Source organism: Trichosurus vulpecula, chromosome 2, assembly GCF_011100635.1.
Source record: "Trichosurus vulpecula isolate mTriVul1 chromosome 2, mTriVul1.pri, whole genome shotgun sequence".
Lineage (NCBI taxonomy): Eukaryota > Metazoa > Chordata > Mammalia > Diprotodontia > Phalangeridae > Trichosurus > Trichosurus vulpecula.
This window is the reverse complement of record NC_050574.1, coordinates 148,106,561-148,131,234: the sequence shown is the minus strand read 5'-3', so window position 1 is coordinate 148,131,234 and position 24,674 is coordinate 148,106,561. Positions and strand designations below refer to the sequence as shown.

At 38.1% G+C, this 24,674-nt stretch overlaps 1 protein-coding gene across 1 annotated transcript in view; it reads left to right on the top strand.

Annotated features, from left to right (window-relative positions):
• ARHGAP42 (Rho GTPase activating protein 42) overlaps positions 1–24,674 on the top strand; it is a 428,597-nt gene that overhangs the window by 78,149 nt on the left and 325,774 nt on the right. Inside the window, exon 2 of the mRNA XM_036743492.1 lies at positions 2,543–2,638. Within this exon, the coding sequence (XP_036599387.1) occupies positions 2,543–2,638 (96 nt within the window). The remainder of the gene's footprint in view (positions 1–2,542; positions 2,639–24,674) is intronic.

Here is a 24,674-nt window from a genome sequence, read left to right as displayed (position 1 = left end):
GCATTGAAGCTTCTCTGAGCTTATTTTCATTTGTGCATTGTTTACATATTCAGTATGTGCCTTGGTGGGGCGGTGCTATTCATAATAAGTCATAATGGTCATAATAAGGATCATTCTAATTTTGAAAATTGAATAAATCTCAATTAAAAAAATTTTAGACATTATGTTTAGAGAGCCCTTATTAAAACTCTATTCTGATGCCTCATCAGGTTGTGGAAGTGCCTTTCCTCTCCAAGTTGATGCCAGTGAAGCATAGCTCTACCAAGTAGGAATGGTTTCAAATCAGACCCACAGACAGATTGTGTCTTTAATTAGAGGACTGAGTCTCACTAAGTTGAAAGAAGCTCTTCACCAGAAGGTTGGCCACCAAGTGCTGAATTATTTTATCCACGTCTCATTACACTATTATGTGAGTTTACGTAAGTGGAGAGAGCATACATCAATAAAATCATGGATCCTTGAACTATTAGACTATAGATCAGCCCTGGAAAACTACAGTCCCCATTCATGTATTCATTCAGCAAGCATATTTGTAAGATACTGTTCTGGTCAGTGGCCTTATAGGAAGGCAAAACTAAAACTGTTCCTTTCTTCAAAAAATTCACATGCTGGGGCAGCTAGGTAAGGCAGTGGATAGAGCACCAGCTCTGGATTCAGGAGGACCTGAGTTCAAATCTGTCCTTATATACTTATTAGCTCTGTGACCCTGGGTAAGTCATTTAACTCTGATTGCTTCCACTCCCAAAATAGTTTACATTCTCTCGAAGGAAAAAGCATGTGTGAATTAAGATAGATTAATACAAAAGGTATACAAAACGATTTTACTTTTTGGGGGGGATAGGCAGTGAAAATACAGGCTTAGGAAAAGCTTTCTGGAACAGGTGCCTAGACAGATCCTTGAAGGAATCTAGGGATTTTAAAAGGTTGAGTTATGGAGGGATTGCATTAAAGGTAAGGGAGATACAGCCTGTATAAAGACATGCAGAAGGGACATGGAATGTCATTTCTGGTGAAGAGTAAATGGGCCAGTTTGCCTAGAAAGTGGAAATATGCGAGGGGGGAAAAGGGGGAAATTAGTTCAGAAGGTAGGTGGGAGCCAGACTATGAAAGGCATTAAATGTCAAACAGAAGAGTTGGGATTTTATCATAGATTACTATTAATAATCTTTAAACCAGGTACTGTATGACACTCGCTCACCTTTGGAGGGGGGGAAGTTGGATCTTTTCCTTTAGGTGATCTCTTTGAATTGTAAACAAATTTTCATCTCCTTGTTGGTTTCTTGATACTCACCAATTCTATACTCTCTTTCACCAAATGCTTTTAGCACAAGTAGGACTTTTCTGCAGTCTATGGAATCTGGAAAAGGAAACTATTTTCTCTAGGAGAATGAATTCTGGGTACTCTGCTAGATATAGTCTTACTATGAGACATAGGGCAGGAGAGGCCAATTCTTGTACGTGTTATGGCTGTATCTTAGTGTCTGCTGTGGTAAGAAGTAAGGTAGAATGGCTGACGCTATGGAATATATAAAGATAAATTGGATACCATTTCTACTCTGATGGTACTTACAGTTGAAGTAGGAGCTTATAGAGGCTGTTTGATATAATGGATAGAAGATTGGACATGGGATTAGAAAATGGACTAGAGATTTGCTGTCAAATCTCAGCTCCGTCTTTACCTGTGCAGTCTTAGGCAAGACATTTCACCTAGGGGGACTATTTAGGCTCTTTGGTCTCCTTGTAATAGTTGTTTTATTTTAGTTAACATGGAGTTTTAGATTGGTTAAAGTTCTGTATGAAATTATTATACTCTATGTATTTATCGAAGGCGCAGCTAGGTGGTGTGATGGATAGAGCGCTGTGTCTGGAGTGAGGAAGACCTGAGTTCAGTGTGACCTCAGACACTTAACTAGATGTGCTATTCTGGGCAAGTCGCTTAACCCTCTTTGCCTCAGTTTCCTCCGCTGTAAAGTGAGCTGGAGAAGGATGGCAAACCCCTCCAGTGTCTTTGTCAAGAAAACTCCAAAGGGGGTCATGAAGGGTCAGATATGACTCAGACAACTGTCAGTAATGTACATATTCTTTCTTCTATCCTTTATCTGTTTTTTAAAATCACTAGTCAGTGGTTTGAATAGGTCAGGTTTACATTCTTTCAATTGTATACTGTGTCCCTTTCCATTTTCATTCTTACTTTTAGTTTTGTATTTTGCTCTAACAAATTAGTCCAACTGAACAGCTGATCCTACTTTAGTAGTGAGTTGTTTTCTGTTTATATAATCAGTTTTTTGTGATGTTATTCATTTCTTGCTATATTTAACACCTACCATTTATTTTCTTGAAAAACAATATTCTTAATAAACAGATATGAAGCTTCTGCTAAGCCTTTGTGGTTTTGGCATGGTATATCTGACACAGTTCACAATTCAGAAAGGATTAATTCAATCATGAGTAAATGTAAAAATAATATAATATTGAGATAGGAAATGCCGAATTATTATGGTGTAGTTAATTAACCAAATATTGGTTTATCTTTTAATAACAGATCTGTCCATGGCAGTACAGAAATTTTCACAGTCCTTGCAAGATTTCCAGTTTGAATGTATTGGAGATGCTGAAACTGATGATGAAATTAGTATTGGTAAGTGCCTATTTTCATTTACAACCATGAGTAATAATTTTAAAAGTCTAGTTCAAGATGATTTTTATTTCCTTGAAACAAATTAGTAGTCTTAAATAGCCAAATAAATGCTTTTGATATTCTCTTTGATAGGTAAAACAATATGGAGGAATTGAGTCATTTTTGTGGGAGCCACTGTCATAAATTGAACAAGGAGGCGAAGAATTTGATTCTTCATGCTCAATGGCTTCCTCCATACGACCATGGGCAAATTATAGAGAGATTATTCTATGACCTAATTTTCCCTTCTGGAAAAAGTGGAATAATATTCTCTTTCTTTGCCCTTAAAAAATGAGGTGGTCATTAATAGTCATCAGCATTTATTAGATACCTAAAAGACATATAATTCTGTATTAAGTACTTCTGGTCTTTGGAGAGTTAGATTAAATGAGATGGCTCCTCACCTTAGAATACTTGTAAGTTAGTGCGGAAGGAGACGTGTGGAACAAAAAGAATGAACTTTGTTATCTCTACTTGCTATCTGATGGGATTTTTTTATAAGTCGGTATTCCCCTTTTGAAAGTTAGGCATTAAAGTATCATGAGGCATTCTTACTTACCTATGAGCAAATCCTCTAATGTCTACCTTGAGAGTGATATCATAGCATAATTTCCAAAGAGATAAGATGTTGAAAGATAACATATGAGTTGAAATGCTTCTGCAGAAAACAGCCTTTTAGCTAATGAAATAATTTTACATTTTTTCTAACAGAAGGTTCTAAACGTTAATTTAATTGTTTGTAAACTTTACATCTGTTAATGTAGTTAAGGTATATGAAAGTTAAAAGTAGAAACTAAATTGAACTTATGAAATTTAATACAGATTTTTTAGTATGTTTTTCTAAGTCCTAAGCAAGATTTCTTTGCACATGATCCAGTGCAGTATGTACCATATGCTAATTGATGACTTAGGTCAAGGGTTGATAGTCTTTTAAAGCTAGTAAGGCAGGTTTTATAATTCAAGCTTTCATAAGCAAGAATAGTTTGTACAAGGTTCATGGAGTCCAGTAGCTTTCCTTCAAGGTCACATTGCAGGATGTAATAGTGGCTGTCTTTAGACCCTTTCTCTCCTTTTATATCATGGTGCTTGTACTGTATTTATGTAGCAGCTTCCTTCTAAACATCCCACAAAATTATGTATGATAAAATTGCGGGTTTTTTTTTTTTGCTTCCTTAAACATGTTGGTTATCTGGTATTGTTGACTCTTCTTCTGGCCTTAGACCTTTGATCCCTTGAATTTTTCTGATTCGTTTTTGCTAATTGCTCACTACAATATATGACTAGGCCTTTTTTCCTCTAGTCCTTCCCAGATTTTGTGTTTGAAAACCTTATTATTTATCATCTCTTCCTTCCTTCTCTATTCTGTCTTAACCTGCCTTTCTGCCTTTGACCCTTCTTGTACTGTCTGCTCAATGCCTGTATCCTCCATGAATTCCCAACTGTTTGTCTACCAAACTTTCTTTGTTGTTAATCTATTCCTCCATAAATGTTTGACTTGTTAGCATTATTCTCTTTGAGGTTTCTCCAAGTCTTGTAAAATACTTTAGTCCTGCCCCTTAAGGTAACAGGAAACCATGGCAAATACAGAAAAGTATAAGACAAGAACCCAGGCCTCAAGAAATTTACAATTTGTTTAGTAGACTAGATGAGAGATAATTTAAGAACAGATAATAATAATAATAAATTCATAAACTTTTACAAACATTTTAACAGGTATTGCCATATTGAGTACTTAATCTCCAAACTGGTTATACACTTATTAGAAGAAAAAAAAATTATGTGGGAGCATGATGATGTGAATATCATCCCTTTTTGTCTGCTAATAGAGAAGTCTCAGAGATGCTTTCAGTGAGCCTACATATGAGCTTAAATCCAAAACTTTTATTGTTATTAAAAAGCAGGCATTTTATCTATATGTTCACAAAATATTAAATATAAAAGAATAATAGCAATACAGCTATACAGCCTGGCACATAGTAAGCCTTATATAAATGTGTCACTTGTACCATTTTAGCTGAATTCCATAAAAATAAGATGAGATGAATGAGAATAATTTTAAAGTTTACAAAGCTAAGTAGCTTTGTGATAGCTAAATATCTATTGTAAATAGCTAAATAGCTTACATTCTAACTTGATTCTAAAATATAATAGGAAGAACTGTCTTCTGTATAACACTTAAAACTTCGCAAAGCACTTTGATCCCATTTACCATGTTGTAGAAGGCATTTCTGCATTTTACAGTTGCAGAAGGTGAGGCCAAGACAGGTGAAGCAGATTATATGTGCCAGGCCTAGAGTCAGAAGACTCATCTTGGGAAGTTCAAATGTGGCCTCAGGTACTTACTAGCAGTGTGACCCTGAGCAAGTCACTTAACCCCATTTGCCTCAGTTTACTTATCTGTAAAATGAGCTGGAGAAGGAAATGGCAAACCACCCCAGCATCTCTGCCAAGAAAACCCCAAATGGATGGCTCATGAAGAGTTAGATATGACTGAAAAATTTCCAAACAGTAACAAAATAAATATGGAAAGAACCCGATTCCCCTGATTCAGGTTCTGTTGCTTTTTGTAATGCTGTGCTCCAGCATATAAACATGCAGAATAATATAGGGTACAAAATAAGGATCAGCATGGCAGAGTTGTAACTCAGAGCTTTTGCATCTAGGGCAAGTACCTGTAGCAATATGCATACTAGTTAACTTACCTAGGGTCCAGGTGGATGGTAAGGAAAGACCAGGATACTATGAAGCTGTTTCTGAGGAGGATGTTACTATATCCACACCACAGGAAATGGTTCATTTGTTAGACTGCTATTTTAACTATTCTCAGCCCAGTGCTTCCTCTTAGCAAGTTATATCTTGAGGCTCTCCCTGAAGGGTCACTGATTTGGTTCTGAGGGAATAGGCTCCTTGGGCCAAGGCCACTGAGGGTCACTCCCCCAACCCCCCGCATCTCGAGGTTTACCCTAAACTAGTCTAGAGTTCTGGTTCTGTTGGCTGCTTTCTCTGTCCCCTTTTCTTGACTGAGGAACCCCTCTAGAGAGTAGGAATGTAGTTGAGCTGATCTCCCAAGTTCTCAGCTCCACTTTTTTTTTAATAGATCAAATCTAAACTGATGGAATCTAATTCTGATAAATGACAAGTCTAACTACAAGCCTGGGGAAATTCAGAAGTTCTCATTACTAGAGTGACCTCAGGGTGATGAATTTAAAAGTTAAAGCAACTTCCTTAAAAAATTATTTTCATCTTTTATTTTTTTATTTTTTTTACCAGTTTAAATTTAAATTTATTTAACACATTTAGTTTTCAGCATTGATTTTCACAAGAGTTTGAATTACAAATTTTCTACCCTCCCCCCCACTCCAAGATGGCATATATTCTGGTTGCCCTGTTCCCCTGTCCGCCCTCCCCTCTATCACCGCCCCCCCCCCCCCCCCCCCCCCCGCTCATCCCCTTTTCCCTTCCTTTCTTGTAGGGCAAGATAAATTTCTACGCCCCATTGCCTGCATATCTTATTTTCTAGTTGCATGCAAAAACTTTTTTTTTTGAACATCTGATTTTAAAACTTTGAGTTCCAAATTCTCTCCCCTCTTCCTTTCTCATCCACCCTCCCTAAGAAGTCAAGCAATTCAGCATAGGCCACATGTGTATCATTATGTATAACCCTTCCACAATACTCATGTTGTGAAAGACTACTGTATTTTGCTCCTTCCCAACCCATCCCGCTTTATTGAATTTTCTCCCTTGACCCTGTCCCTTTTCCAAAGTGTTTGTTTTTGATTACCTCCACCACCATCCGCCCTCCCCTCCATCATCCCCCCCTTTTATTTTTTTTATCTTCCTCCCTCTTCTTTCCTGTGGGGTAAGATACCCAATTGAGTATGTATGGTATTCCCTCCTCAGGCCAAATCCGATGAGAGCAAGGTTCACTCATTCCCCCCTCACCTGCCCTCTCCCCTCCTCCCACAGAACTGCTTCCTCTTGCCACCTTTATGTGAGATAATCTACCCCATTCTCTCTCTCCCTATCTCCCTCTCTCAATATGTTCCTCTCTCATCCCTTAATTTGATTTTATTTCTTTTAGATATCTTCCCTTCATCTTCAACTCCTTCAACTCACCGTGTCTGCTCTCTCTCTCTTATATATATATATATATATATATATATATATATATATATATGTACACACACACACACACACACAGATATATAAATACATACACATTCACTTATATATACATAAATATATATATATATATGCATATTCCCTTCAGCTACCCTAATACTGAGGTCTCATGAATCATACATGTCTTCTTTCCATGTAGGAATGTAAACAAAACAGTTCAACTTTACTAAGTCCCTTGAAATTTCTGTTTCTTGGTTACCTTTTCATGCTTCTCTTGAATCTTGTGTTGGAAAGTCAAATTTTCTATTCAGTTCTGGTCTTTTCACTGAGAAAGCTTGAAAGTCCTCTATTTTATTGAAAATCCGTATTTTGCCTTGGAGCATGATACTCAGTTTTGCTGGGTAGGTGATTCTAGGTTTTAATCCTAGCTCCATTGACCTCCGGAATATCATATTCCAAGCCCTTCGATCTCTTAATGTAGAAGCTGCCAGATCTTGTGTTATTCTGATTGTGTTTCCACAATACTCAAATTGTTTCTTTCTGGCTGCTTGCAGTATTTTCTCCTTGATCTGGGAGCTCTGGAATTTGGCAACAATATTCCTAGGAGATTTCTTTTTGGGATCTATTTGAGGAGGCGATCGATGGATTCTTTCAATTTCTATTTTGCCCTGTGGCTCTAGAATATCAGGGCAGTTCTCCTTGATTATTTCTTGAAAGATGATATCTAGGCTCTTTTTTTGATCATGGCTTTCAGGTAGTCCAATAATTTTTAAATTATCTCTCCTGGATTTATTTTCCAGGTCAGTGGTTTTTCCAATGAGATATTTCACATTGTCTTCCATTTTTTCATTCCTTTGGTTTTGTTTTATAATATCTTGATTTCTCATAAAGTCACTAGCTTCCACTTGCTCCAATCTAATTTTTAAAGTAGCATTTTCTTCAGTGGTCTTTTGGACCTCCTTTTCCATTTGGCTAATTCTGCCTTTCAAGGCATTCTTCTCCTCATTGGCTTTTTGGAGCTCTTTTGCCATTTGAGTTAGTCTGTTTTTTAAGGTGTTGTTTTCTTCAGTGTATTTTTCAGGTATTTTTTTGGTTCTCCTTTAGCAAGTCATTGACTTGTTTTTCATGGTTTTCTCGCATCCTTCTCATTTCTCTTCCCAATTTTTCCTCTACTTCTCTAACTTGCTTTTCCAAATCCTTTTTGAGCTCTTCCATGGCCTGGGACCAGTTCATGTTTTTCTTGGAGGCTTTTGTTGTAGGCTCTATGACTTTGTTGTCTTCTTTAGGCTGTATGTTTTGGTCTTCTTTGTCACCAAAGAAAGAATCCAAAGTCTGAGACTGAATCTCGGTGCGTTTTCGCTGCCTGGCCATATTCCCAACCAACTAACTTGACCCTTGAGTTTTTCAGTGGGGTATGACTGCTTGTAGACTAACGAGGTCTATGTTCCACGTTTGGGGGGAGGGTGCCAGCTCTGCCACACCAGCACTGCTCCTTCCCCAAGAACCCCCAACCGGGACTGGGCTTGGATCTTCAGCAGGCTGTGCACTCCTGCTCTGATCTGCCACTTAATTCCTCCCACCAGGTAGGCCTGGGGCCAGAAGCGGCAGCAGCTGTAGCTGCCCCACCTCTGCTGCCCCGAACTCCTTCCACTCCCGCAGCTTTTCCCACTAACCTTCTCCGCAGTCTTTGGTGTTTGTGGGTTAAGGAGTCTGGTAACTGCTGCAGCTCACTGATTCAGGGCGCTAGGGCCCCTTCTGCCCAGCTTCTGGTCTGGATGGTCCACGCCGCTCAGGCTGGGTTCTGCTCCACTCCGTTCCCAGCTCCGTGTGGGATAGACCTCACCCAGAGACCATCCAGGCTGTCCTGGGCTGGAGCCCTGCTTCCCTCTGCTGTTTTGTGAGTTCTGCAGTTCTAGAATTGGTTCAAAGCCATTTTTTATAGGTTTTTGGAGGGACTTGGTATGGAGCTCACGCCAGTCCCTGCTTTCCAGCCTCCATCTTGGCTCCACCCCCTTTTATTTTTTTTATATCACCAGAATCTGTTTACCTTCCTTCTTTTTCTCAGTCATCCAATATGATCCAATAAATCATATTTCTTTTTAAAAGAAAAAGAGTGGGGCACAGCTAGGTGGCACAGTGGATAAAGCATTGGCCCTGAGTCAGGAGGACCCGAGTTCAAATCTGGCATCAGACACTTCATACTTCCCAGATTGTTGTGACCCTGGGCAAGTCACTTACCCTGATTGCTTCACCCCCCCCCCAAATAATAATAATAATAAACACATTTAACAAAAAAAGAAAAAGAGGAAGAGAGAAAAATCAGCTCAACTGATTAATACATTGAAAGTCTGAAAAAATATATGCAGTGTTTCACATTTGTAGACCTTCTATCTCTGCAAAAGAGTGGGTGAAAGTGTCTTATATCTCCTTGGGCCCATCCTTGTTCTTTGTAATTTTGCAACATTCACTCTTTTTGGTGGTTGTGCTTTCCACTTATAATATTGTAGTCATTTTGTATAGTCTTTTTGGGGTTCTGCTTATTTCCGTTTCATACTGTATAAGTATTTCTGTTCTTTGTATTCACCATAGTCATTTTTTTTTTTACAGCACAGTAATAATCCATTACGTTGATATACCACAATTTATTTAACTGTTCTTCAGTGGAAGGGCATCTATTTTGTTGTCAGTTTTTTGCTATGACTATAAGTGATGCTATAAATATTTTGGTGTATGTAGGGTTATTTTTCTTACTAATGACCTCCTTGGGAGTATGTTGAGTATTAGTGGAATTTCTGGATCAAAGTAACATTTTAGTCCCTTTATTTGCATAATTTCAAATTCCTTTACAAAACGACCCCTATTCTGACTCTCCTACAAGTACCAAGTCACAGGTCTACCTTAAGAGTCACCACAACAAGTCTTCAAATTCCCTGAATAGGGCAATTTTTCCCATTCTAGGGTAAAGTAGTGATTGGCATACTCTAGTTACATCATGCAGTGCCGTGTGGTGGCAAGAACACTGGACCTTTAATCAGAAGGGTTAGTTTTGAGTCTCAGCTTTGACATTCAGAAGTTACATAGTTTTGGACTAGTTATTTAGACTTAGAACCTTGGTCTTCCTACCTGTGGAACAGGAATAATACTTTAATGCCTTACCACTTAATACTGTCAGGAGGGTAAAATGATGCCCATAGAGCACTTTGGAAGTAAAGTGCCATGTAAATGTGAGCTGTCATTAGAATCCTAGACATGTGGCCAAGCATATGAAACAACAATCGCAAAGCAGAGAACACACAATCGCAAAGCAGAGAGTACCACAAGGTCCTAGGCTTTAAGTCCTTCTAGTCACTCCTTTTTCTCCTCTTAATAAAATGTTACCTGCTTAGATACAATTGTATGTTTTATCCATCTGTAAAAAGCTTGGTTTATTTATAATTAAATTTATCTGCTGTGATTTCCAAGTAAATTTTTAACCAGGTGTGGCCCTATGACTGGTTCCCCGAGCAAAGGGAACATTTGTATGTTATATGAGCACTAGAAGGATGAGGTTGGTTTTTTAAAAAACTGTTTTCAGCACCTCCTCCCCATACTAACATGGACACCTGCCCTATATTGCCTTATTAGCTAGGGCCTTGGACTGGCCCTGATTTTTAGCCAAAGTTAAAAAAATTCTGAATAGAATTAAAATAATTTCATTTTAGTAATTTGTATAAACTAGCTTCAGTATAATATTATTAGGGTTGGCTTTAAAAATAACATAGTATAAATAAAACAGCTTCATATTAATCATTTTTAATCTAGTTAAGAATTAAGTAATCTATATATAGCTCTGAATTAATAAAGCAGTGTTTTGGTATAGAAAAACCTCTGTGTGAATGCTCCTGGACAGTACGAGCTATGTACTCAGAAGGTTAAACATTTACCAAGAGGGTGAGTCCATTTCCTTGTAAATATTTTTAGGTGGGGATCTCACTGCCATGGACGCTTGAAAGAAGAAAAAGCTCAGAGGCCAACAATAGATAACCTGTACTTCACACTTGGAATGGGAAACCAGCATGATTATCTAGATGAAAAAAACATTAACTCCTTTCATGTATTTTAGGCAAAGGCATGCTTTTCCTCCTCTAAACTCTTATGAATATTTGCAATAATGGCTGACACTTAAGGTCTTCTCATTCCTGTTCAGGGCTCCTTTTTTGTGTTCTGCCTGTTTGCCAGTTCTGTATGTGTACGTATATTGAGAAATCCAAAAATACCAGTCTCTCTTCAGGAAGAGAAAGTTGCAGGAAAGTGAGTAATAACCATTTTTAGTCAAAGTTCATTGTTTTATTTTGTATATGAAATTTAACCTTCTTGTACTTTTTTGTTTTTGCCACATTACAACATTGGACTACTGAATCAACCACAAGAGAAGGCAGTTTCTTCACATATACGTGAAAGCATATACCATATGTGACAACACCCAACGTCGGGCCACTATTTTATTTTTTTAAGTTCATTTTTTTTCAACTAAAAATGTATTTCCCTCCCTTCTCCCCTCCACCCCAGGAAAAAAAAAGAAAAACAAAACTCTTGTAACAAATTTTCATGGTCAAGGATAACTATCACATTGACCACATCTAAAAAACATCCCATTCTGTATCCTGCCACCATATGAGTTCATGAGTCAAAATCCTTGGTTTTTAAGTAAACCTTGCAGTTAACTTTTTCTAGCCACAAAAATTATTTTTGTTTATTTGTATTTACCATCCCATCCTCCTCTGAAGCCAGTGGTTCTCAAACCTTTATTCCATGACATGACACCATGGAGGACTGCTATTGCGTACTCTTTCCCCCACCTCTCAGTGCCTTTCCCACCTCTATTTCTGCTGGCTGATCTCTCCAAATGCCCTGCCAAGAAGCCCTTCTGTTCCTCTGTCCAACCAATCAGCCAGTCTACCAATATTTATTAAGCAGGCCCTTATGTTATGCACATACCTCCCCAGGCCTCAGTTTGAAGTATGCTTTTCTTCCTCAGATTTCTCATTCTACTCTGTTTTATCTTCGTAGCTATACTTAATCATCTCATAAGACTTTTAAAGATCCATCCACCTTTAAATCTATGCTCTTTGAATTCCAAGCACCTTGCACATAATTTGAATTTGATATAAATATTTGTTACAGTTGAATTTACACCTATGACTTCATTACCTACTCCCCCTCCATCATTCCGTTCATTCTAGAGAAAATAACCGTGTGTGCCTCTTTTATGGGGGAAGTCTGTTGGAGGGATGGGTTTGGCAGGAGGGGGAGTATGGTGCTGGAAGAATTGAAAGGGGTGACTTAATAAATAATCAGGAGTTACTATGGATGTGGGTATAGAGGTAGAGGTGCCAGGTCCTGGTGTGGTTTAGTTTGAAGAGTTTAGGCAGACTTTAGGCAGCTTGGGGCAATGAGAAAGAGGCTAGATTTGGAATTTGAGTTCAGGTTAATTAAGGCTTTGCTATAGAACACAACCTTCCTGGTTCTCAGATTCCTCCTCTATAAAATGGGGTGTTTGGACTAACTAATCCCTTTGCTTCCTTCCAACTCTGGCTTTATTGTTCCTCGAAGATAGTCCCCAGGAGCTTATGCATCATGACCCCCTTGCAATATCACCATGGCTACTTATTTTGAGAAGACTTGCCTAAAATGAGTCCTGATTCCTAGCCCCTTGTTGTATAGAATCTAGAGGAAAGATTAATTGCTAGCTTTTTGTTGCCATATATACCTTTTTATAAAATATCTATTTTTAACTTTTGGGTTTAATGTTTGACTATTTGGACTTCTGTTGGAAATAAACTGAATAATCTTCACTAATTTAAGGGTTTGTAAAGCGTTTTGGGTGGAAATCTCAGACTGTGTGTGTGTGTTTGTGTATGCGCATATATATACATATATATGTATATGTATGTATATATGTATATGTATATATATGTGTATGTATGTGTGTGTGTATATATATATATATATATATATATATGCCTTTTTCTGAGGACTGGCCTAGCTAAATAGGGAGGGGAATCACTAGATTGGCTACCTTGTGATTATATTTATTTATTCATTTATTTATGTATTTAATTACCTCAGCAGCTCACTAGACCATCTGCTGAATTGTAGATAGGCTACAGTTTATGTTGGTAGATGGAGGTACCCTTCATTTCCATTTATAATATCACAGAGATGTGATATATTAAAGGGAAATTTTGAGTATGAGGCAGTTGACAAATATTTTATAGACCCAGAAATCAATCCAGAAGCATTTATTAAGCGAACACAGAGAGAGTTCCTCAAGGAATTTAGGTTCTTTTTTAGGTAAATACATTTTCATAGGTAGGGAAATACAGAATATATAACAGATAAACACATAGTTGGTGGATGGGAAGGGGTACTAATAACTGAGGGAATTGGGAAAGGCTTTCTGAAGGACAGCATTTGAGCTGAGCTCTGAAGGAAGCTAGGTGATTCTAAGATACATGGAAGGGAGGAGAAAGCATTCCAGATGTGATAGGCAACCTATCAAAAGGCAGAGGGGTGGGAAAGAAAATGATGCCAAATTGCTGTGTAGCATTTTTAAAATAGCAAAATGTACGACGTATAAAATCACATACACAAAAATTCAACATTATAGAACAGGATAACAATTAGAGATAGAATGGCTATGTAAAAACAAAATCCCAATTACTGTTTCCTTCGCTGAAGTCCTTCCTGTTGGAAAATCACAAATATTTATAATCAGTTGACTTGGTTATCTTGCAGTATGAGTTCTATAAGATATGGATAAATTAGGGGGAAGGGATTTGAAAGTAAAGTTGAGACTAAAAGACCAGGAATGATGCATTGGAGGAACAGAGGTAGAGTAAATAGAGGTCACATTGAGGGCAGAATCAGTTTAGAAGTCAGGCAGAGAATGATGTGGAAGGTTGAGATTTTAATCAAAGAGGGATGATGTACAGTTATTTGTATAACTTACTCCACTCAGTGTCTTCAGTCCTTTGAAAACCTAATGGTAGGCAAAAAGGCATTAAAGAATGAAATATTTCCATTGGAAAAATGTTATAAATTGGTAGTTGACCAAATGGCATTTTAGCTGGGTTTCATTATGTTAAGGTAGGATTTGATTATAATGCATCGATGACTTACAGTGTAATATGCATGTATATTATATAACACTGTAACATATGTATTTGTTTTATACAAACACACAGTACACATATACACATGGTGGCATGTATATACCCATGTATACATGTCCACATATATGTACATGTATACATACATACAAACATATACAGGCAGCACAGTATGTAGGGCTAGAATCTTGGAGCTAGAATCAGTAAGGCCTAGGTTTAAATCATTTGATTCTAATTGGCTGTCTGACCAAGGAAAAGTGACAATCTCTGCCAGCCTCAGGTCCCTAATTTATAAAATGGAGGCAATGTTACTTTTATATTCACTACCTCACAGGATTGTTATAAGGCTCAAATGAGATAATGTATGTCCAGGTACTTTGAAATATTGAAGTGCCTTATAAGCATCTATTACTACTGCTATTACATGAACATTTCAATATTCAGAGAAGAGAAAAAGAAGATTGTGCTATCATTAAAGGATATGAACAGTTTTCAAAAATAATTACTAACTACCAACAACCATATGGAAGAATGTCAAATCACTAATAATAAGAGAAATACGATAAAAGTAACCTCACACCCTGCAAATTGGCAAAAATGACAAAAGACAGGTTTACTCATTGTTTTTGGAGGCTGTGAATTAGTATGAGTTTTTTGAAAAGCAATTCAGAATTATTCAAATCAAGTGACTCTAATGGCCCTAGACTTAAATGTCCATTCCTGTTGACCTAGAGATTTTACTACTAAGCTTATACCTCAAGGAGGTCGTACCACCATATTTATAGCAGCTTTTTGTTACATCAAAGAATTGGGGACAAAGTAGATGCCCATAGACTGGGGAATGGCTAAAAAAATTGTGGCACATGATTGTATTGGAATATTGCTGTGCTGTAAGAACTGCTACATTTGATAAGTGGCAGAGAAGCAAGAAAAGCATGATCTGATACAAAGTGAAGTAAGCAGAGCTAAGAAAACATCATACACAGTGACCATTACAATGGAAATGGAAAGAAAAAAAATGTTAAAAATCAAAAGTGATTATTGCAAAATGATGAAGAGCAAGCACTGAGTAAGAATTTTGAGAAGACGCCCCCATCCAGTGGCATGCTGGAGCCAGCTCTACCCTGGCCTCATTAAATTTTCAACGTGAGCATTTATACTTTGGAAATCTGCAAACAAATCTGGACTTGATTTATTGTTTTGTTGATCCTCTAGAGACTTAAGTGGTGGAGTCAGTTAGACCTAAGTTCAGATTTGGCCTCAGAGACTTATTAGATGTGTGGCCTCAGACAAATTACCTAACCTTGCTGAGCCTTAGTTTTTTTTTTTTTTAATCTGAAAAATGGGGATCATAATAGCACCTACTTCTCTGGGGTCTAAAGATAAAATGAGAAAATATTTGAAAAGTGTCATGCAAACCTTAAAGAGTTATGTAAATACTAGCTATTTTTAACTATAGTTATTATGAAGATTCAAGTTGAAAGTATGTTATTCATATCTTTCTCTGAGACTCTTATGTTAAACATTTACCCACCTAGCTCTGCCCCCTGGCTTACTCCTTTGCAAAAGTGGGAGGTCTAGGAATGTGTTTCACTGTACCTATTTCCACACTTTTTTTGATTTAGTGATCAGTTTTGTTGGATTTTACTTTCTTTATATATTTTTTGTTTTTAAAAAACTTTTTATATGAGTGGCTCTCAGGATGGAGGAGAGGAAGGGATACTGGTAGAAATTTTGAAGAGATACAAGTGAAATTTAAATTTGAATTAAATTTAAATAAAGACTTCATTCAGCTGTGAACTCTTATTATGTAGATCTTTTAAAGTTTATACTAACTTTAACTTGACAGTAACAAAATTGCCCTGCTTGTCTGAATCACCCTCTGAATTTCTTTCTACTCTCTTTTGTGTTTATTTTAACTATTATTTAAAGTATTATTATTTAGCGCTATACCTGTAATTATGCTTAGCCTCTGTCCTGGATGCCTTCTCTTTTCTCTTTGAACTCTGACTTGGTGACTTCATTTGTTTCTCTGGGTTTAATTATCATCCATCCAGAGATAAATTCAGTGCTAGTCTCTTTGCTGAACTCCAGTCTGTTGAACATTTGGAAATGAAGAACCTGTAGAACTCTAGCCTCCCCCACCACTACACTCTTCCCCTTATTCCTATGCAGACTTCCCTCTTTCTGTTGGGGGTTCCATTATCCTTCCAGTTTCGCAACTTTGGCATTATCCCTGACTCTGTACTTTCCCTCACCCCAAATATTTAGTTCATTGCCAGATTTTATAGTTTGTACTTTCATAATGTGCATCCAGTCCTTTCTAACTGCTCACGTGGCTGCAAGCTTAGTTTAGACCTTCATTACCTCTCACTTACACTATTGCAATAGCCTCCAGCTGGTCTCCTTGCTTCACGCCTCTCCCCATTTCACTTCTCTACATAGTTGCCAGAGTGTTTTTCATTAAATACCTATTTAATCATGTCATTCATCTACTAAGTAATCCATAGTAGTTCCCCATTGCCTCTTGCAGAGGTTCTCTTCACCTAGGGTATGTGGACTTGGTTTTAAAAATACATATATTTTAATCATTTTAAAATACTTTAATTTAAAAAATTATTTTTAAAATTGTATTTCTGTATATGTATTTTTTGTAATTTACTGGTGTTTTATTTAAGGAATTTTAAAACATTATTCTGAAAAGGGTTCCATAGACTTCACCAAACTGCCAAAAGTGTTCATGATGCACAAAAGGTTAAGACCACCTACTCTAGGACTAAATATAAACACTCTCTATCACCTACCCCTCAGTTTGGCATTCAAAGCCCTTTACAGCCTGGTCCCAGTCTGCCTTTCCAGCCTGATTCCTCCCCTTTCAACACTAAAATATGGCCACACTGGCCTTATCCTATGACAGGCTACTCACTTTCTATCTCAGTTCCTTTGCTATCTTTCCCCCAGGGATGGAATAAACATCTTTATTTCTGTATCTTAGAATCCTTTGTTTCCTTTAAGGCTTAACTTAAGCCCTGCCTTCTCATCCCTTCAACTGCTGATGCCCCACTTGAGCCCCCTGCCCCCCAACTACCTAGTATTGTGTCTATATTCTCTATGTAGTACTGTATGTTTATATTGTGATGGAATGTAAGGCCTGTGAGGGCAGAGACTAGTAGAGTCTTGTCTTTGTATCTGGATTACTTTTCACCATTCCTGGCATACAGTAGGTGCTTAATCAGTGCTGGTTGATTGATTTTTGTTATTATTGCTGTATTTTCGTTGCCATTATGCCTAGGGATGGAGAGACAAGTCTTTTTTTTATGCTTTAGGTTTTACTCAGGTTTTCTGCTTTGCTTATTTTGTCTTCCCTTTGTTCTTTTTGTATTCCTTTTTCATTTCATCATCCCACAATCTACTGGTACACACACCAAGAAGCTAGGCTCCTTGACTCCCTCACCTCTTTGTGATGGGGGATCTCTTAAGGCCCAAATTCCTGTTCTGAGTACCCCCTCTGAAGGAAGAGAACTGGAACAGCTTGTTTTCTAGTGGCCTTTCTTACTGTCCTGAGGCTTTGCTTCCCTCTAGGCTGTGAAGGCCTGCCCAGCATTTAGCACAGTGCTTGGCACATAGTCGATGTCTACTGACTGACTGCCTTTTCCACTCTCACATTTTTAGCCTTCCTCATTCCTTGGTCCCTTCCTTTGTTTCATGTAGTTGGGCCAAATCAGTTTCTCTCACTTCCTCCAAGAGGCTGGGTTTTCTGGAAGAGTCACTCCAGAGAGGGAAGATAATCTGTTCTAATCTCTATTTTACAGATGTGGAAATTGAGGCCCAGAAAGACATCATATGGCCCTCGCAAGTATTTTAGTGTGAAATCAGTATTTTTTCCCTGACAGAGCCCTGCATGTGTCTTTCCAGGGTTCATTACTGCCAGATTTTCTACTGTTAAAATGCATTATGTTTTAATGTTACCTCTAATTACAGAATCATTGATTCTCAAAGTTGGAGGGGACTTCAGAGGTCATCCACTCTAATCCATGCCTCCTATTGCAGCTTTTTTTTTTTTTTGAAGTAGTCGGGGTTGAGTTACTTGCCCAGGGTAACACAGCTAGTAAGCATCTGAGGCCAGATTTGAAATGAGGTCCTCTTGACTCCAGGGCCAGTGCTCTATCCACTACCCCTTTCCTACAACATCTTAAAAAATGGTCAGCACCCGCTTGAAATTTCTAGTGACTGGAAACTCCTTATTTCCTAATGACCTCTCACAGAAACCTATTCCTTTTACTTGTGGACAACTACAACTCTTAATTGTTAGGAAATTTTTCCTTACACTTGGCCAAAATCTGTCTCTTTGTTACTGCCACCTGTTCATTGCTCCAGCTGGGGCCTAGGAGAACAAGTCCAAGGGAGAGGTGTTAGAAAAAACTTGTAAGCTGTTATCCCAGATTTAGAGCTAGATCTCAGAGGTCATAGAATCCATTCCCTCATTTAACAGAAGAGGAAACTGAAGCCCAGAGATCTGAATGCACACATCCTGAAACCTCAGAGGTAGTAAATGGCAAAGTCCTGATACTGCTCATTCTGGTGGCCCACAGAACCCTGGAAGGAAAAGGCCAGTAGCAATGGGAGGTGGAAGGGAAGGTCAGGTCGGGGGCTTGGCTCAGCTATCTGGGAAGGCCTATGGGAGGAGGCTCAAGGTAACCTGGGAAGAAGGGGGGTGGTGGCACACACCAAGTAGGATAGTTTAGAGGCAAAACTTCAATGCATGTCTTTCTGAATATGACATTTTAACACCTCTCATCTTTTATGTGGACAGTATTTTACTTGTGTACTTAGCATACTGCCTGGCACATAATAGTAGATGCTTAATAAATGTTTATTGACTGACTATTTAGGAAGCTGTTGCATTAGTACTTGAGAGGTTCGAAATCCTTAATGTCAAGTAGTCCTAATAAACTCTCAGCCCTGTTTTTTTCCCCTTGCTTCTGAGAATTAAATTTATTGTCTTATTATGGATTGCCAGAGTGCATTCTGCTCTTGTGAATCCATATTAATAAGAATTTCTGCTTTCGAATCTTCTGTTCAGTCACTCTGGCTTGGACTAGAAGAGTGTATAAAATGATTTATAATTTAGTATATAATAGAGTATTCCATCATGAAAACAAGTATTATCTGGGACTAGCACTGAATTAATGACATAATGGAACATTAATGTTTTGCACTGTCTTCGCTACTAGCCACTAATTCTGATCTCTTTTATGATTTTCAATACATGAAATGCCTTATAAGTACCAAATAATTCTTTGAATATCCCTTTGAATTGAGTCATGTCTGGTTGTTGGAAAAGAATATTTAACGTGCTTAATCGGTCATAAAACCCCTTTCCACAAAGCTCCAAGTAATTTACAGATGCTTTGTGAATTTATTTAACAAGTATGTAGGAGGCAGGTGGTTGTCCCTGTTTTTATCTGCGTTAAAATATGAAGCCTAGTCAGATTCAGTAGTGGGTAAACAGCTGACTGAGGAGTTTGAAAGACTTGGCTTGAAACTGATAGATACTGACTACGTAAGCCCGGGCAAATCACTTAACCTCTCAGTGCCTCTAAGATGAAGTTGTTTAACAAGGAATGATCTACATTGGTAGAGACTTTCCTCACTTAGAATTCTCTTCACCAATTAAATCAAAAGTTCAATCCAGAAAGAGAGGTAGGGAGGGGGGAAGGAAAGAAGGAGGAGGAAGAAAGGAAGGAAAGAAAAGAGAGAAGAAAGGGGGAAGGAGGGAGGGAAGGAGAGATGAATGGTGTTTATTTATTGTCACGATTGACTGCCAAAATCAGAAATTACAGTGAAGTCTCTTAATTCCTAATCCAGTGTTTGTTCTGCTCAAGCCAAACTGCTTTGCATAGTGACCAGCTATTGAGAGACCTCCTTGCTAGCCCTTTCCATGCCGCTGACTAACAGCATGACCTGGAATAACTTATTAACCTTTTAAGGCCAACTTTGACTTATGCAAAAGGAGCAGGGTAGACTAGTTGATTCTAAAGCCCTTTCTGTCTCTAAACTTTAATGAAATATGACAATCAAGGGACACCCCCTGGTGGCCACTGGTCACAGGTAAGAGCATCAGACACAGGACTGGACAAGCAAAGTTTTGGATGTTGTTTCAAGCACAGGGGCATTCATGAGGTCAGCCTACCATAGGGGAGGAAGAGAATACGGTGGGTGATGAAGGAGAAAGCCCTAGAATTCTAGCCAGGGAGTTTGAATCTGGGCACTGGTACAGAAGAATCAAATACATTGAAAGGGGTGGTGGTGACAGTAGTGAAGGAGAGCAATGAGCAATATAGGGTAATTAATTGATACATCGGACTTTGTTTTATACCATGCTGTCTGTCATCCCATATGTGCTCATCCCTGTAATTCTTAAAATTCTCTAGAGTTGTTCTAACTTAGTTAACCTCTCTGGGTCTCAGTTTCCTTATCTGTCAGTTGGTAGAAGTGGACTAAGTATGTCTAATGTCCTTTCTAGTTTGTAAATTTCCATGGTAAGCAATCTTTAGACTGGGGAAGATAGAAATAAAATAGTTAACAAATGTATTTGAAAGCCAAGGTAAAGTTGGTAGATGATATCCTCAATGAGTTCAAGTCACTGACTATCCCGCCATGCTTGGAATTGTCTCTCTCCTCATATTTGTCTCCTGGCTTCCCTTCAAGCCTCAGCTAAAGTTCTGCATCCCAGAAGAAGCTTTTCCCTGGCTTTCTTAATCTTAGGCCTTCCTACCCCCACTTTATCCTGTATATATCTTGTTTATACATAGTTGTGGTCATGTTGCCTCCTGTTTTAGGTCAAGAGCTCCTTGAGAGCAGGGACTATGTTTTTTTGTCCTTTCTTGGTATTCCCAATATGTAATCACATTTTTAGCATATAGTTGGCATTTAATAAATGCTACTTGACTGACTTCTGATTTGGTAGTTGATGATTCTCTTGGTACCTGATGGATTTCTCATGGTTCAGGTGGTCAGTATCTTTTTCACAAAGGTGGTGCCAACAAATGAACCCAAAATAATGTGTTGAAAGGCATTATTTTAATGATTTTTGGTATTAAGGTAAAATAGACATGTTTCGGGGTAGGTGGGATTTGAGAAACATTTGACTTTTAGTTTAGAAGGAATAATGGGCATTTAAAAATTTTAGGCATTTTACAACTTAAAATTCCTAAAATTCTTAGGAATGGTAAGCTCAAGAAAGTAAAAATCTGGTTAAAGGGAATATTTATTCGTAATTATGCCTCACTTTCCAAATAAACACACCCACACAAAGTTGTTTAAAAATGCTTTTTGAAACAACCTTTCCAAAATTGGTTATGTGTGTAGAAAACCCTTGCCTGTAGGATTGTGGGAAATAGCATGCTGTAAGTGATTGGAGAGCAAAAGTCAGTTAATACCTGGGTTCAAATGCTGCTTCTGACACAGACTGGCTCTGTGACCTTAGGGAAGTTGTTTAACTTCTCTAAAACTCCAAACCAGTCTCAAGTCTGTTAAGTTGCAGAGAAAGCAGCCAGTGATCTTCTTTATTAGAGAAAGCTTCTCTATCCTAGAAGCTTCCCTATACCAGTGAGGTGGCACGGTGGATAGAGTGCTGGGCCTGGTGTCAGGAAGACATGAGTTCAAATTAAGCCTCAGACACTTGCTAGCTACGTGACCCTGGTTTAACTTTAACTTATCCTTCCTTGCTTTAGTGTCCTCATCTGTAAAATTAACTGGAGAATGAAATGGCAGACCACCCCAGTGTCTTTGCCAAGAAACCCCAAGTGGAGTCACATAGAGTTGGACACAACTGAACAATAAAAATACCAGTGAAATAACAGGTCTGATGTCTTTCCTTCTTCCCCAATCCCCTCTGGTCTCCAATCTATTCATTTAGACATACTTAGAAATAGAGTGGTAAAGATGTGCTTACCTTCATGAATTTTTACTTTTCAGCCCATAAACCTATCTTTAATAGAAAAGTTTCTGACTCAAGAAAGAATCCACTCAATTGACCCTAGTCCTAACCTTAACCTTGCAGAAGAGATCAAAGATCTGAATAAATTAAAGGGAAAAAAAAATCTCCTCATCCATTAAGTTAAAAGAAAGCCATCACAGCCTCTAATCCATCATGACAGTCCTATTTGGTTATACAAATCAGGAAGTCTGCTATTAAAGTGAAACTATTCCAAATGTTTTAATTATTTGTATAAATAACATTTGTTTTTGAACTTTGCAAAGGAAGCATATTTTGCTTTATAATAGCTCTCAGTTGTATGACTGAATTATTGTTTTCCATTTTATCTTACCACTCTCTTTTTTTCCAGCACCCACACAAAACCACCCACATTTAAGTAGGATGGGATAACAGCTGTGAAAGCTACAAATTTCAGGTGGCCTTAATCCTTCAAAGAGAATATTCATTGGTGGAGAAACTATGAAGACTCACTTGAAATATTTAAGAGCCTTATCTAAACTTACTCTGATTGGAAATGCAGGGGCCCCTATTTCCTATATATTGGATACAAATGAAATATTTGAAAAAGGGTTAGCTGGAGCTTGTTGTGCAATTTTTGTTATCTTGATAATGCTAGTTGGCATTAACTTACGCTGAGGTACAAATATTTTAACATAGTAGAACTGTGAGCCAAATCTAATTAGATGACCTTTAACACGGTTAAATGTAAAAGCCTTAGACTTGCAACCAAAGAATCAACTGTCCAAGTACAAGATAAAATGAGGTGAGACTGGAGAGCAGTTCAGGTTTTTAGTTTCAGAGTTTTAGTAGCTTGCAAGCCCTGAACTGCTACATACATTTTTTTTTTTTTAAAAACAAAACAAAACAAAAAAACACAATGCAAATAAATATTCAGCCGTTTTTCAGTCATGACCCCATTTGGGGTTTTGGCTGGACAAAGATACTGGAGTAGTTTAGCTACTTCCTTTTCCAGCTTATTTTATAGATGAGAACACTGAGGCAAACAAGGTTAAGTGACTTACCCAGGCTCACACAGCTAGGAAGTATCTGAGGCTGAATTTGAACTCAGGAATAGGAGTCTTCCTGACTCCAGGCCCTGCATTCTTTCCAGTGTGTCCCCTAGCTGCTTAATAAATGCTTATTGAGTGACTGCTTTTCTCATTCTCTGCATCTCACTCTCATGGAACATCATGGTATTAGGATGTATAGGTTTTTAGCTCTCCAAAGGGACAGTGTGGGTAAGGGCTATTCTCTACTCTTCTCAGTGGGTTTAGGCACCTCAGTTGCTGAGCTAGACAGATCTTTCCAGTGTGTCACTCATTTACCCTCCCTCCCCCCAACTCTCTTCTTTTATGGGAGGTATCTGTGGGTGAGTTTTGGGGTATGTTTTCAGCATATACTTTTGTTGCACTTAAAAGATCTCATAAATAGTTCATAAATGTCTTCCAAAATTTCCCTGAATTCTTTGTATTTGTCATTTCTTTATGGTGCAGTAATATTCCATTACATTCATATACAACTATTTGTTTAACCATATTCCTGTTGATGGCACCCATTTTTACTATCCATGTTGCTATAAGCTGCTGTAACATCATAAGCAAGACACTTGTTTGGAAAAAGGCAGTTTTCAAAGGGCTTTGGCATGTGTCCATTGAGTATCCATGTATCCACATGTATCCATATGTGTGCATTCATATTAGAAATGGGAATTTAGTAAGAAGTTGAGTAGGCTGATCCTGGTTATTACATGGAGCCGACAGAAGGCCAACAGATTGCAGGGATGAAGATGCCTACTGTTGAGGCCAGAAGGCTCCTAAGCCAACTAAATGCTGGACTTTACTAGTCTAGGAAAAGAGATTAAGAATCCGAAAAGATAGGGACTTCCTCAACAGTATGGGCAAAGCACAGTGCCTGGCACATAGGGAGCATATCATAAGTGATTGAATTGGGGAGAAGGGAAAGAAGGGTGGCTGGGTGCCTTCCAAAAGCCATTCTGTGGCTGTAAGTTTCCTTACTTTTAGATAAGAACACTGCTCTATATACTCCTCTGCTTTTATGCCCTATGATGTCTTGATTTGCTATTCCTTCCACTGAAGAAATGCAGTTGAACAAAATAAGTAAACACATTCCCTTATGCCTCATCCTGCCCCTGTCGCCCACCCCACCTGCACCAAAGGCAGCAGGCTTGCCTCTCGCTGTCAGTCCTATGCTGATACCATTTTTATGGTGTAATAATAATCTATTACATTCCTATACCACGGTTTGTTTAAACATACTCCTATCAATGGACACTTTTTTTTTATCGTGTTTCTCTAACCTCCTTAGAATATATTCTCCCCACACGCCTTAAAAAATGTCCAGGCTTGTCTTAGCTAAACAAAGAGGAAAAGCTCTTGTCCATACATACCTAGGCCAAGAGGAAAACAGATAGTTCCCAAGAAGGCAGGCCTGGTGCCTGCTGTAGATATCTTAGTTTTTTAGAATGGGTCTAACCATTGGAAAGAAGATAATTCAGGGTAGAAAATGAGGCAGAGAAAGTGGTGATTAATCTTTCTCACCTGGGTGATATATGGCTCTCACCAAGATGACCGTTAAGATTATGTTAAATACTTGCTCAATCATATATACTTTGGCTTCTGAGAAGATACTCCCTATTGTTTAGAATTCAGACAGCTCGCTATACATGTGTTCTCTTGAAGAGGAGACTATAGGGGAAAGAAAC